The sequence below is a fragment of the Symphodus melops genome (assembly GCF_947650265.1).
Source record: "Symphodus melops genome assembly, chromosome: 23".
NCBI classification, from domain to species: domain Eukaryota; kingdom Metazoa; phylum Chordata; class Actinopteri; order Labriformes; family Labridae; genus Symphodus; species Symphodus melops.
In genome coordinates this window covers 12490704-12505028 of record NC_136713.1, presented here as the reverse complement: position 1 = coordinate 12505028, position 14325 = coordinate 12490704, and the positions used below count along the sequence as shown (strand labels likewise).

At 41.3% G+C, this 14325-nt stretch overlaps 1 protein-coding gene and 2 long non-coding RNA genes across 3 annotated transcripts in view; 2 read left to right on the top strand and 1 right to left on the bottom strand.

Moving 5' to 3' along the window:
* LOC306818825 (peripheral plasma membrane protein CASK-like) overlaps window positions 1–3703 on the top strand; it is a 47367-nt gene extending 43664 nt beyond the window's left edge. Inside the window, 5 exon segments of the mRNA XM_079336543.1 lie at window positions 460–522; window positions 524–538; window positions 540–545; window positions 834–860; window positions 1779–3703. Coding sequence (XP_079192669.1) covers window positions 460–522; window positions 524–538; window positions 540–545; window positions 834–860; window positions 1779–1955 — 288 coding nt within the window. The 3' untranslated portion in view covers window positions 1956–3703.
* A 6396-nt stretch (window positions 3704–10099) lies between these two features.
* LOC306818527 lies at window positions 10100–13898 on the top strand. The gene is made up of 3 exons (XR_013778273.1): window positions 10100–10212; window positions 11960–12046; window positions 13826–13898. It is a non-coding gene; the product is annotated as an uncharacterized lncRNA (long non-coding RNA).
* On the bottom strand, window positions 13305–14316 carry LOC306818528. Its single transcript, XR_013778274.1, has 2 exons — window positions 14186–14316; window positions 13305–14038 (listed from the first exon to the last, which is right to left on the bottom strand). It is a non-coding gene; the product is annotated as an uncharacterized lncRNA (long non-coding RNA).
* Window positions 14317–14325: the final 9 nt, after the last annotated feature.

Genomic DNA, 14325 nt, shown 5'->3' with positions numbered 1-14325 from the left:
AGCTAGCTAGCACGAAGGTTGCACGAAGGTTGCGCGAAGCTAGCGCGTGGAAATGAGCAAACAGTTTCCGCGTATTTTCTTGTAATTAATTAATCGTGATTAACACGTTAAAAGTCCCACCCCTACTATAAACACTTCACCTGGTGCAGTAAAAAAAGACGAGGCAGGGGGGCTGTCACTGTTCCATACTTAAGCTCCAGAGATCACAGCTGTACCAGAGTTCTCTTCGGGCAAACATGGCGGCACGTGCCGATCAAAGTCAGGAGTTTTTACCCCAGAAGGTTCCACTTGATGCCCACTGCTGCAAAGCCAACAGCAAGCACACACAAGAACTCCCCAGATGCTAGAATGCTAAAATGCTAACGACTATAGTTACAGAGCAGCTTGTGTTGTTGACACACTGTCTTCTTTGAAACATCAGAAAGACAAAAACAAACAAATCTTTTTCTCTCTCATCAGGCACTAAAGATCCTCAGGACAGCCGAGTTTGCTCCCTACGTCGTCTTCATCGCAGCGCCCACCCATCACCCCCGGCATGACGCGAGGTACCGTCTCAGACGCTCGCTCTCTCACCCACTCGTCACGTTATTTATTTGCACATACTAACTCCCATTCAAAAAAAACAAACAAAACAAAAACAAATGCAGCCACTCTTGCATTTCAGTCTGAATTCAGCAGAATTCAAACAGAGTGAACATCATCTTGTTTTCTTTTCCCATCACCCTTTTTTTTTTTTTTTTGCTTGCCTCAATGTTTCTCTAACTGCACGTTTCCTGGATGCTTTAAGCATGTCTGTCTTTTCTTTGGCATGCCTGTTTTCATTTTCACCCAAGGTTCCAAAGTGGTGCAGAAAACTGCCTGTAAGTACTCGTTTCAGTGTTCAGTGTGACGATAGTAGGAGGCGCGTGTGGCCTCGTCGTCTTTGTGTAGCTTTAGTGGTTGTCTAGCTTTGTCCACTCTCATTCCCCGTGATTTCCTCTAAATCCTCTAATCCCTCCGATAATCCTCTTAATTGTGTGCTGGCTCTTCATTTTTGGTTCATCTTCACGCCCATCTTTACTTCTGTTTCTCTCTCTCAGCTCCCTCCTGAGTGAATTTGGGGAAAATACTTGAGGGGAATTATTTAGATTGATTTTTACAAAACAGTTTAGAATTATTATTATTTATTTTTTTTCAAGCCTGCGTTGGTGGTCTGTGCAGCAAGTCATTCACTTTAAAGTGTTGCTCCTTCCTCAACTAAACACCATAAATCACCTTGACAATAAGATGATATTAAATTGCCTGTCATGTGACACAAAGATAAACACTAGAAGAAACCAGAAACAATCTACCAGCTGTTGGTGATGTACATGTGATAACTGATCGCCGATATGTGGGAGGAAAACTTTCTGATACCGATGTATCGGCCGATATCTTTCGTAGATCTACGTTTGATCTGTAGATAAACGATCCCTCAGTTAACAAACAGTTGTTGTAATGTGTATAGCGCCCTCTGCAGGTGAGAGAACTTTTTAATACATTAAAGCTCATTGGAAATAAAAAGTCAACCGGTGAAATCGGCATATGTCAGATATAATTGACCGATGCCGATATGCTTAAATTATCGGCCAGCTGATTTATCAGTCAGGCTCTAAAATTGACATTTTAATAAAGTTTGTAGTTTTGAGATCTTGACGCCAGACCACAAACGGAGCCTCGATGAGCGTCACTAAAAACAAACCCAGAAACCATCATTGAACTCTCGCTCCCCCCCCCCCTCCGGTTTGTCGCTCCCTCAGGACGACTCTCTCCAGCGGCTGCAGAAGGAATCCGAGATGCTGCAGGGGACCTACGCTCACTACTTCGACCAGACCATCATCAACAACGAGATCGACGACACCATCCGGCTGCTGGAGGAGGCCGTGGACCTGGTGTCCACCACCTCCCAGTGGGTGCCCGTCTCCTGGGTCTACTGACACACACTCAGCGGCAGCGAGTTCACCACCATGAACGGCCATCACCGTCTCTGACACGGATGCTAAACTTTTGGTCAAACCCCCCTCGAGTCACGTCTCCGTCATCAGAATCATACATCTGTGTAGATAAGCTGTTGCTGAAAAAGAGGGAAGAGAAGAAACTAAAGACTCTGACGCCTCACTACAGAGACTTCTTCCTGCCCCTGCCCCCCTTTTTCTCAACTATCTCAAAGGCATATTGATGTGTACATATATACATATATATATATAAATGATTACAAACTACGTGAATATGGTTCTGTCCTTACATAGTTGACGGGTGGGCAGTGGAGGGGCAGTGTGGTAGATATTTTGTACTTTTCTTTTCTAATCGATGGATGGGTGGTAATACTGGAAAGGCAATAGCGAGCATGACCATAAAGCAGTCTTATGTGTGTGTGCGTGTGTGTGTGTGCGTGCGTGCGTGCGTGCGTGCGTGCGTGCGTGTTGACCTTTTAAAGGCACTTCTTGTGGTACCGTGTCCTCTTCGACATCTCCCCTCTCTAATCTCCTCGGCCTGTGTGACAAACAGGCCGAGCTTTGAAGCACATAAGAAGCTGCTATAGTGGCGACAAGTGACTCCCTCAGCGACAAAAATGCAAGTTTGAGAGAAGCAAAAAGCACAGGAAACTTGGCAGTTTCTTCCTCCCTCACCCCCCCCCCCCCCCCTTTCTTTCCCACCCCTCTATTTATTTCTCTGGCCCTCTGTGCCTGTCAGTCTGTTGAAGGAGCACACTGCATCCCCCCCCCATGTGTTGCTGTAGCCCGTTGTACCACGCTCCCCTTCCCGACCTCCGATGTTTACATCTCTGTTTGCACAAAAAGGACAATGAAGAAGACGTGGACGGCATCTCGTCACCTCACCGATTTTAGTTTTTTTTTTTTTTACTTTCTCTTGCTATGTCCCTCCGTACACGACATGCCAATCAGTGGACCTGGACTATCGTTCTTGTGGGCATGGTGAGATATGATGTATGAAAAAGCATTGACCACTAAAACATGGCTCCTGAACTGGAAACAAAAAAAATCTCAACGGAAAGAAGAGAAACAAGCCGCCCCATCAGAGCCTCGGGGGGGGGGGGGGGATGAAGTCAGTAACACCCTATGCACACTCCTGGTCTCTGCTAGGCAGGTCGCCACGACAACCACTTTCTTCTTTCCTTCAACAAAAAAAAAAAAAAAAGTGAGCCATGCTTGTCAAAATCAAAAGTGTTCATAGGAATGTGTGTGGGGGAGGGGAGGGCCTCATGTAGGTGGGATACATCCAATCTTAGAGCCACCGTTTTGGAACTGTTAACTGTTGTCTTTAAAAATATTAAAAGGAGTATTCTTGTTTTTGAGGGAGGAGAAAAATAACTCTAAATTTTGTGTGTAAATGTTTCAATGGTGCGTACGTCATACGAGTGAATTACCAAGAGCCAGTGTATATTAATCCTTTAAAAGAAGCTCGCTATGTGACATAACCTCTCTTCATGCTTCAGCTGAAGTGGCACCGGAGCCGCCACACCTGCATCACCTCAGCAGCAGCGGTTCAAAGGTGTGCAGACATGAAGCTGTGCGGCTGCTGTTCCACTTGAGATGAAGTGTTTTTCATTTCCAGTCCTGTGTAAATTACCTCTGCAAATGACTCAACTCTGTATGAAATGTTGTTCTTTTTTTGTTATTTCATTTTTCAAAAAAATATATTTCCTTTTATGTGTTTAAAGTAACCTGCCTCTGACTCTTTCCTGATGTGTGCATGTTTGAAGTGACTCTTAAAAAAAACAAACATTGAAAAGACCAACAGTCAGAATCCTCTTTATATTGTTTACCTAATGTTCATTTATTTTATTTAAATCCTCAGAAAACACACATTGAGGGAGAACCCTCATTTGCAAAGGTGCTGAGGTACAGATAACAGCAGGTCCAGTAATGGCAGCAGTGCATTTATTCCATATTCCAGTGGCTTGGGTTTTATTAAGTCAACCAATTTATTGTATAACAATGACTTAATTGTTTTGCCCAAGATCAATTTTGATGGAAATAAATTCTAAATTTTAAGTTCTAGAGACTGATTTCAATGCAAGTGCAAAGATGGAGGATTTAACAAAGATTGCAGCACCCCCTCCCTTATACCAGCTCAATGCTGGCCAATGGGGAAAGAGTATTCTCACAGGTGCAATTGATTGTAAACGGTCATTCAGGTGGGCTGGCGTCTATGATGGCTGTAGTGCCACTCGGGCTGTTAAAGATCGGTGCGTTTCAGCGCTGGTCTCGCTCTCACTGGCTGTGTCCGCAGCATCACCTCCAGCGGAAGCTGACGATAACTTTGTCGTGCATGATGGCCCTTCACCCTTGGAGGGAACCCGGGTTACTAAGCCAGGGCTCCCCGATAGGAAGGGTGTCTTTTCACAGCATCGGTGAGAGGACTCTGGACCTCAGTACAAAACAAGCTTCACATGAATTATCTGGAGATGCTAGCGACCTTCTTGGCCCTGAAGTACTTTCGCTCTGTGCTAGCGGGACATGTTCTGATCAGAACAGACAACACAACAGTGGTCTATTACATAAACAAGCAGGGAGGGACACGGTCCCTTCCCCTGCTGAAACTGTCTCACTCGCTGTTGCTGTGGTGCAGTGTTCATTTTCTGTCTCTGAGAGCCAGGATGCCTGAACCTAGGAGCGGACCTTCTCTCCAGAGGAGGCCCTCTTGTGAGAGAGTGGCGGTTGCATCCTCTGGCATGCCTAAGGATGCAAGGATACTGCCCCCTGTTTTTTTCCCATAACAGACCACTCTGCACCTCTGGGAATGGATGCATGGCCCAGCACGCTTCTGTATGCGTTTCCCCCAGTGGAAATGATGCTGCCTGTGTTGGAGAGGGTGCGTCATCAGGGTCCGTCTCTGATTCTGGTGGCCAGCGAAATCATGGTACGCTGAGATAATCAATCTGCTGGCAGCGGAGCCGTGGCAGCTTCCTCTACGCAGAGACCTCCTCTCGCAAGCATTCGGGGAAGTGATTCATCCACGTCCAGAATTATGGCGGCTGCATGCCTACCTGCAGGTAGTGTCCATGTTAGGTGACCAGTCCAGCTTGTCATCCAGTTGCAGCCCCAGGTACCCGTAAGGTCCTGACCACCTCCACGTCGACCCCACCGATGGAAACCGGTTGTAGATGTGCGTGGGTCCACTATTAAATAAACCTTAATGGTGGAAAAAGATAAACCTTTATCAAGTAATTCTTAAAGAAAAGTCAAAACTTCCACAATCAATCAATCAATCAATCAATCTTTATTTATATAGCGTCAATTCATAACAGGCGTTATCTCAAGACACTTTACAAAAGCAGGTAAAGGACCTTACTGTTTGTCTGTTAACATTAACAAAAGAGCAGGTAACAAGACCATGCTCATTGTTATGTTTACATAAAGCAGGTAAAGGACCTTACTGATGGCTATATTACAAGAGCCCAGCTTAATCCATCATAGCGTGGCAAGAAAAAACTTCCTTTTAACAGGCAGAAATCTTCAGCAGACCCGGGCTCATGACGGAACAGCCATCTGCTAAACTGTGCTGGACTTGAAAATGGGACAAGATGCAGAAAGAAGAATAGGATAGGATAGGTTGGGGGGGGTTGTTTGGGCAGGCCATCCTCACCAACAGTCCCAAGGAACCTAAGAGAGCTCAAAAGGAGAGGTTAGAATATGAAGATAGAGACAAGCAGTAATAAGATATGAAAGCTGGGAGAGAAAGAGGGAGAGAGAGATAAGAGATCCTGGTGCCAGTTCCCCCGGTAGTCTAAGCCTATAGCAGCATAACTATGAGCTGGTCCTAAGCCAGCCCTAACTATAAGATTTATCAAAAAGAAAAGTTTTAAGTCTATTCTTAAAAGTACCTAGTGTGTCTGCCTCCCGGACCCCGACTGGTAGACGATTCCAAAGGAGCGGTGCCTGATAACTAAAGGCTCTACCTCCCATAGTACTTTTAGAGACTATAGGCACCACGAGCAGGCCTGCATTCTGGGAACGTAATGTTCTTGTCGGATAGTACGGTACAATTAACTCTTTAAGATAGGATGGTGCCTGACCGTTTAGAGCTTTAGAGCACAATTGAACACTGAAATGGGAGTACATTTCGGTCCTGACACCATTGCTCGAATGCCCGCCATTTATAAGCATAAAGGCCTCGAGTGGAAGATGCCCCAGCACTCTGGATTGTTGCCACCACACTTGGGGGCAGACCCTGAGCTCTTAAGTTTGACCTTTCAACAGGAAGGGACAGAGCCGTCTGTACTTCCTGAGAAGGCTGGGCTCCTTCAACATCTGCAAAAAGCTTCTGCAGATGTTCTACCAGTCTGTGGTGTCCAGCGTCCTCTTCTACGCCGTGGTGTGCTGGGGAGGAAGCTGCAAGAAGAGGGACGCAGCACGCCTGGACAGACTGGTGAGGAGGGCTGGCTCTGTGGTGGGTACAGAGCTGGACTCACTGGTGACAGTGGTAGAGAGGAGGACAACCAGCCATCCAGCCGGAGCTCAACCTCGGCCGCAGGTACACCAGACTCTTTACTAATCCATCACTGCAACACCATTCACTGATTAAACATATTTGGCAGGTTCATGACTTCTTGTGATTAACTGAGACTGAGTCAAAGCTATTTTAATTATTTATTTGTAGCACATAGCATTCAGTAGAAGCCAGCAGGCAGGGCTGGATGGTATCAAGAGCGTGATGTCGGTCACAGCGTCGTCTCTGACCGCTGACTCCCTCTCTCCTGTGCTCTGTCTCCCTCTAGAGTCCAGTCCTGGAAAAGTCCCCGAACAAATCCAAAGAAAACTCCCCGGTCCTCCTCAGCACTGAGACTCTTCGCGACAACTTTGCCGGACTGCTGGAAAGCGACACGAACACGGAGCAGAGGCACACGCAAAACGGACTCTCTAGAGCAGCTCCACCCGGGCCTCCCAGGAAAGTACTGACGGTCTTCTCTCACGCTCGACTCAGGGTCTAAAAAAGACACTGAATATGCAGGGAACAAATAGACTTTCTTCCATTCCTTTTGGGAAAAATGTCCCGTGCCCTTCCAGCTCTCTTATTCTGATGTATAAAGTCTATTTATACAGAGGGACTTATACACTATATTAATACCGTGTGTAAAGTCACCAGCTACCATCTCCAGAAAAATAGAACACTGCCTGCATCACGAGGCACCTCATGTGCTTTTTCTATAGCAGTTCTGCATGTTTGTGTTCCTCATGGTTCTCATGTTCCCTCACACACACTGCATCTCGGCGGGGGAACCAGCTGTGTTTTCAGCATGCTCACAGGCCACTGTAGCTATCCAGTCTTGTTTTCTATGAGTCCTCCCTCCTCACGGGGGGAAAACAGCTACTTGAAACTCTTTCGGAGGCATTTCTATATTCCACCCCGCAGCTCTGCACTCTTATTTAGTGTGCCTACTGCACACACAAACCGCTCCAAATTCATTCTTAAAGCCAAAATCCAGAACAGGAAAAGTATAGCACAACAAGCGTTTATCCCTCTTTGAGAGCAATAATAATGAAACAAACAGAATCTCGAATATTCTTGGAGTTGAAAAGCTCTCGATCATTTTATACGACCTGAGAGAGGGGAAGAAAAGTTTCATGTTGATTTACTTCAGTGCTCAATCGCCACACCCAAAACAACAAAATGACAGCTTAAAGTTGTGGATTTAGTAGATTTGTAACGTATCATACCAATAGTACACTGGCATGGGGCTAGCTTTGCAGACAGTCCCAACTTTTAGATGAGATTTATGGAAAGGAGAAAGAATGAAGCGTAAATGTGAGGTAAGAAAACATCATGTTAGACAAAATCCAAAGAGTCGAAAATATCCGTTATCAAGATCCAGAATTGGACTTCCCAAAAGATAATTTAGAGGCTCATTGGACGGTCTAAAATGGCCTTCCAGACTTGTTAAAAATGGGACATCTGTTCCACATACAAACCGGTGATCTTGACTTCCTAAACTTTTAGCGCAACTTCCTTTTTTAAGAGTGTATTGAAACGTTTGACTCCGCCTCCTGAACAGGAAGACTCCTCTTGAATCTACACGGTTGGCGGGATTTGTGACCATCCCTGAAGAGGATTTGATTGCATGTTTTAGGTCTTCCTTCATCCTCTAATATAAAAAAGTACAAAAAAAATCCTCCTGAAATCAAAACGATGTTTTGGGCTCAGCACACAGCTCAGCCTCTGATAGCCTTAGCTTTTAAGCCCGCTCTAGCCTTTACGAACGCCATCCACCCGACGCAGCAGAAACCCGCTTCTCCATGTCACACATGTAAATGTACTTAACTGCATGACGAGAAATCAATCATTTTAGTTTTCTAGACGCACAAACTTGAGCTCATGTATTGCATGGAGACTGCACTCAACTAAATTATCAAAGGTCTCAGTCACCCATCTGACACACATTTAAAGGACAGCACATCACTCATTCACAGAGATTTAAAAAATGAAGGTTAAACCTATTTTTCTAAAACTGAAGTATTTAATTCTCTGTTATTTTTCTATGTAACTTATTTGTTTTGAGAACTCCCTGATGTTGGACTGCTGGTTGACGACGGGAAGAAGATGAATGCGACACATAGCCTCTCGATGTAGCAAACAAGACGTCAGACAGGCCACACTTTAAGCTGTGTGTGCTGCATTTACTGTACGCTGTTCTAGTAGTTTGTCTCAATTTAATATTGCACATAACCATTTCAACACTGACGTTTCCCTCTGAACTCTGAGCTCAAGTCTTTCCCGGTCTTTGTCAAGAGAGATTGATGCGTCAGTGAAACGAGACAGATGTTTCTCCCTCTCTTTATTCTGGTAAGCTTTCTTTCTTAAGCACACATGCAGAACAAAAGTTGCTAACTCGAGTTGTCCGTTGAACTTAATGGAGATTTGCAAACTTTTGCACAGAGATCAGAAGAAGAAAAACTTGCTGTACTGGATCTAAATGTCACTTTTTAAATCTAGTGCTGTTCACAATTGTTTTTATGCATTTTTTAAATGTTTACCGCTGTATTTTATACAATGCAACACGTAGCAGCTAATTTGAATGTTTCTGTTCATAACTATATTGAAAGAAATGAACTATATTGTGTAAATAGACTTGGGGGGCGCAATTGTATGACTAAATAAACAATGCTTACTGATATAAAAAAAAGTGTTGACTGACGTGAGCTGAACCGCAAACTGGTGAAAAAGTGCAAGCTGGGCTGTGTTTGAATGGAAAACAACGACACTCTCTCCATCTCCTTCAAGGCGTTCACCAGACTCACACAGGTAGAGACCCTTTTCTATTTATCAACGGCACAACAATACAGGGGGAAATATAGTAATGTTCTCTCCCGCTACATATATCTTACAAGTTTAATAACTTCAGATTTTAAGATTAGAAAGTAAAATGCGGTTTAAAAATTGAAGTAGCATCTCAGTGTCTCCTAGCTTATGCTTGTTAAGAAAAATGGGATGAATTAAAGTTTGTGAGTGAACTTGTTGAATAAATTAGTTTTTTGTTGCTGTTATTTAATATTAAGTGACACAATAGACAGATATAGGCATTTTAGCTTTTACATTTAATTTAAACATCTTTATTGAAAACATATTTTTAAATAATAGTATTTAAAAGTACAGGTGCAATTAACAATAAATATAATAAATAATTAAAATAAATTAAAACAAAGTAAAATAAATATTTTACTTTGTTTAGTTGTTGCTCATGCTGCCCCCCATAGACACTACATGGAGTCTATGGGCCCCGCTCTACGACTTCTGGTGTTGCTCATAACGCTCAGACGTGCCAAACATTCACCTAAACACAAAGGGGAAATGAAAAAATATCTAGACTACGATTTGGACACACTGGATTAAATAATACATTGTTTAAAATAGTAAAACATAACTCACTCAATTGATTACTCGAGGCCTCAATGACAGTGCTCGAGTAGGACATCTAGTGGTCAATAAAATTAAGTGCAATCGAGACGTTGATTTTTTTTTTTTTTTTGCAGAAAGTAATACAAGTTAGATTTTTGAGCCATACCAGTAGGTGGCGGAAATGCACCAATTCGCTGTTTGCCAAGTGCTATAAAACCTTGCAGAAGAAGAATGACAAAAACGTTCAACCTCAGAAAGACACATGAGAAGCGGAATGAAGAAGCTCAGCTGTCAGAGCTCCAACAAAGTGAAGTGGAAAACTTGGTGCGCGAACAGGTGAGTTTGGAGCCTCACACACACGGGAGAAACTAATGCACGTGCTGTGTGGTTAAGTGATGGCTGATCGAGGCTATGACACTTGATTTAACAATTGGTTCATTACTCGAAGGGTAAGTGTTCAAGTAGGACATCTAGTGGCCAATAAGATGAAGTGCAATGAAGACATGTTGGTTCATTGGTTCGTGATTTTTTTTAGAGATTTGATTCGCCATGTGGTATAGTTTGAAGCTGACAATAACATCTAAAATAAAAATGACCAGTTGAAGATGTCTTTTTTTATTCGGTAGTAGTAGGCTATAGATCTAGACAAATGAATCATCACCTTTTCTAAAACAAGTCTAAATAGCCCACAGCTTAAAAGAAGTTGAGTGTTGAGTGTTCAGCAGGCTAAATGTCACTTGATCTCATTTCTAATGTTAAATTGCACCTTCCTACCTGTTTGAGACACTTTGGCTGACGCTCCATAATCGTTCATTAACTCATACCAAAGAGTATGTTACAACACTTAAAATCAACGATTTCAAGTATTAATGTTATTGAATTAGTAGTAATGAATGAAACACTGTCAAACCACCTCCATCCCAGTGATTGTGAATGATCCATCCTTGTTTTTGTTTAGCTTTATTCAAAAAGAGTAATGCACATACAGTCACATAAAATCACAATGTAAATACAGTGAAACATAATAAAATAACATACATCATGTGCAGGAGAGTAAAATAATATACTGAATATAAAGTAAAATAAACCAATAAAGGCACATGCATAAATATGAAAATCATTTAATTTATAATAATGCAGACATTTGTTACATTTTGTTAACTAAAAGAAGGGATTTAAGTGAGCACTTTCATTCTAGATTTAAAAAATGTATCACATTTATCCATTCTCGTTTGTGATTTAGGAGGCGTGACGTGTTTTGCGGTTAATTTCGCACAGCATTGTGGGTGGTAAAATACAAGTCATAATACAAGGGGGGGACGAGGAAACCTGTTGCATAAAACCCGGAAAGGGCCTGGGCTCGTAGTTCATACGTCACTAGTCACGTGACTAAACTACCGTTTCATGAGTTACCGCGCATGTGTCGGAGGACTTTTATCACTAGCCAAGGTAATAGATAAAAGTACCATCTGTAGCGTTAGCCAGTGTGTTAGCACTGTTTGCTTAAATTAATTATGACCAGCATTTTATCGTTAATTTTATGGTTTAAATAAGTGATTGAGGATTATTTATTTACGAAAAAATAGCGATTTACTTAAGTGTGCAATAGTGTACAGTCTTTGTGCATGATTAGCAGATTAATTAAACACTTCCGGTACAGTATGCGCCTTTTTTATTCCAAATATCTTACTCATTTTTTTTCTTACATTCTGTCAAGTCTATTATGTATAAATTAATGGCTGGTTGCATTATTTATTGATCATATTTGGAAATGATAATATAAACAAAAAATCCCACTGCCATGCTCAAAATATTAACTATTTTAGTTTCATTTTTGTAACTATAAAACCAAACTAAAATGTATCTATTACAATATAATCCTCCTTGTTATTGTATGCAAATCTTCAGTTAAAATAGATTTTCTTTTTAACAAAAATCAATGAGTCGTCATGCTGACAGTTATCATTTTATTCACTGGCGATACTCCATGTTAAAGTGTTAATGCTTCCTATAGTAATACTTCATAGACAAAATGTAATCATTTTTGTGATTTGTTTTCTCCGTCAATTGTTTTGCATGTTAGGACTTACCGGTACATTTTCTTCCTCCATCGAGACGACGCGTTGGAAGAGAAACGTTGAACAGATCTTTTGTGTGTTGAAGCTCTGAGGTGAGCTTGTATCAGTAGGACTGTTCATGGAGAGCATCACAGTGTGGATATTTGTATTTCTGGCTGTGCACTTGATAGATGTGAAAGTTATTGTGATGACTGTAATCATTCTGAACCATATGACAGTGTTTAAAGTTCAACTGTGTGGCCAGGGAACTTAGTCAGCCATAAGTGTACAGTTCAAGGTTCTGTGTTAAATGTTCAAAAAAATCAAAGCAGCTGTGTGGTGAATAATTATCTTAAATGTGACACTGTAATAGAGATGATTGAGTAAATATGATAATGTAAATAAATTAGATGTTTTTACAACTTAAAGGACCTACTGATGAAGAGAAAGTACCTGACTTAATACAACAAAAATAGTAATGAGCTTGTGTGTACGGTTTAAATGCATGTTTTGTTGTGCATCAGAAAAAAGAGGAAAAAAGATGACAGACTAATGTAAAAGTAACCACTAGAGGGCGACATTTCCCCACAAGTGATGGATTGCCTCACTTGTGGGGATTGCCTTTATTAGTCCCCCTTCTTTGTTAGAAGTGCGTTTCTATTGTTGAGGTTCATAGGCTTCAGTGGCTTTAACCTGTTATTTAAAATTTGAAGTTATCAAAAACGTGAAGAACTTAATGTAAAAATGCAATAATTATAAAAGGGCGATGTACACAGGCTCAAATCATGTAGTTATTGATTTGACATTAAAGATAACATTTGTAAATATAAACCCCTTCAGCTTATAGTCACGTGTTCTGTGCTTAGTTTCATAAAATACAACAAGACAAAAGTTCTTTATTTTTCCCGATATGAACTGTGCAGGTTAAGTGTAAATAAAGCTGGCCACAAGAGGGCGCCGTTTCCACAACATCTCACAATGTGATTGGACAGATAACAAAATTTAGTCAATAGTAATTGAAAATAAGAGAAAAATAAAAAACAGAAAATAAAAGATGCATACAATTAGAAAAAAAGAAAGAAATTAAGCCTTTAAAATTGTACAATTAGTTTTATCACAGATCTAATTTCTAACAAACTGAGAATTTTTCATTTAAAACTTATTTACATTTTTATGTAAACACAATTAATCTTTCAAAAAGTCAAACTGTGGTCCATGGTTAAAAGATCATAAATGATTGTCATTGTCCACATTGTCGTGCTGCACATTTTATTTACTCCTGTAATAAAAACGGTTTTAATGAAAGCAGCACTGAGCGTTAAACTCTTCAACGTTCATTAACGAAAAGCTTCAGCTAGCACACCTGAAATAAACAAAACTAACCACTAGAGGGGGACATTTCCCCACAGTGATGAACGACCTGGTTCAGGTTACTTTATTTGTACCTGTAGGTAGATTTCTTTGCAGCCAGCGAGATCGACAACTATTGTGACAGATTACAAACAATTTTAATAATAAACAAGAGCAATAAGACATTATATAATATAGATATTTTAAATGCTGTCATAGGAATTTGTGAATACATGAAATGTTTTGCAGACAGATAAAGCTCATATAGAAAAAAATATAAGTAGAAAAGTCTGAAAAATGGAAAACATGCATCTTATATTTCCATAGTTTCTTAAATCAGATTTTCCATTTCAGGAGAGAATTAAAAACACTCCAAACCTTTGAAAGTGAAGTTGAACACAGGTTGATGTAATTGTTCAGCACGTTTCAACTTGAGATGAAATCAGAGTTTTGATGCATTTTCCCGTTTTAATGCAAAGTAAAATTTCATAAAACTATACTGCTGTCGTATGGCGTTACAATTACATCTTTGTCTCTCGTAGATGTGTCCTCAGTGGAGGTCATGCTGGAAGAAGTGACGCTGGAGGATCATCTTCGCTCTGCTGAAGCTCTGAGGTAAGACGATCTTTACAGTAGATGTAGATGAAAACCAGAACAGCTGCTGAAGTCATGTCTCACAGTGGCATACCTGCAACCTTGAAATACTTCCCATCAGGCTGTAGTGCAGTGAAGGTGCTTAATGTTTACAAAGAGAACTACACAGAAAAAACAAACAAAAAACAATGGTTGACAAGTCTGGACTTTTTAAAGAAATTGTCAGTAAGATCTCTGATTCTGAACGAAACAAAGCGGGGTCATTTGTTATCAAAGCAGCACAGATAAAAGACAAAACATGACTAAACTGTTTCTTTGTGTCTCTCCCGTCCTCCGTACGCTGTTGAGTCTCTGATCAGGATTTGACCCTCAGAAGAGTGTGCTGCTGCTGTCGCCCAGGCTATTAGCTGAGCCCCTCTCTCAGTTTCATGCACACCTCTGTCAGGAT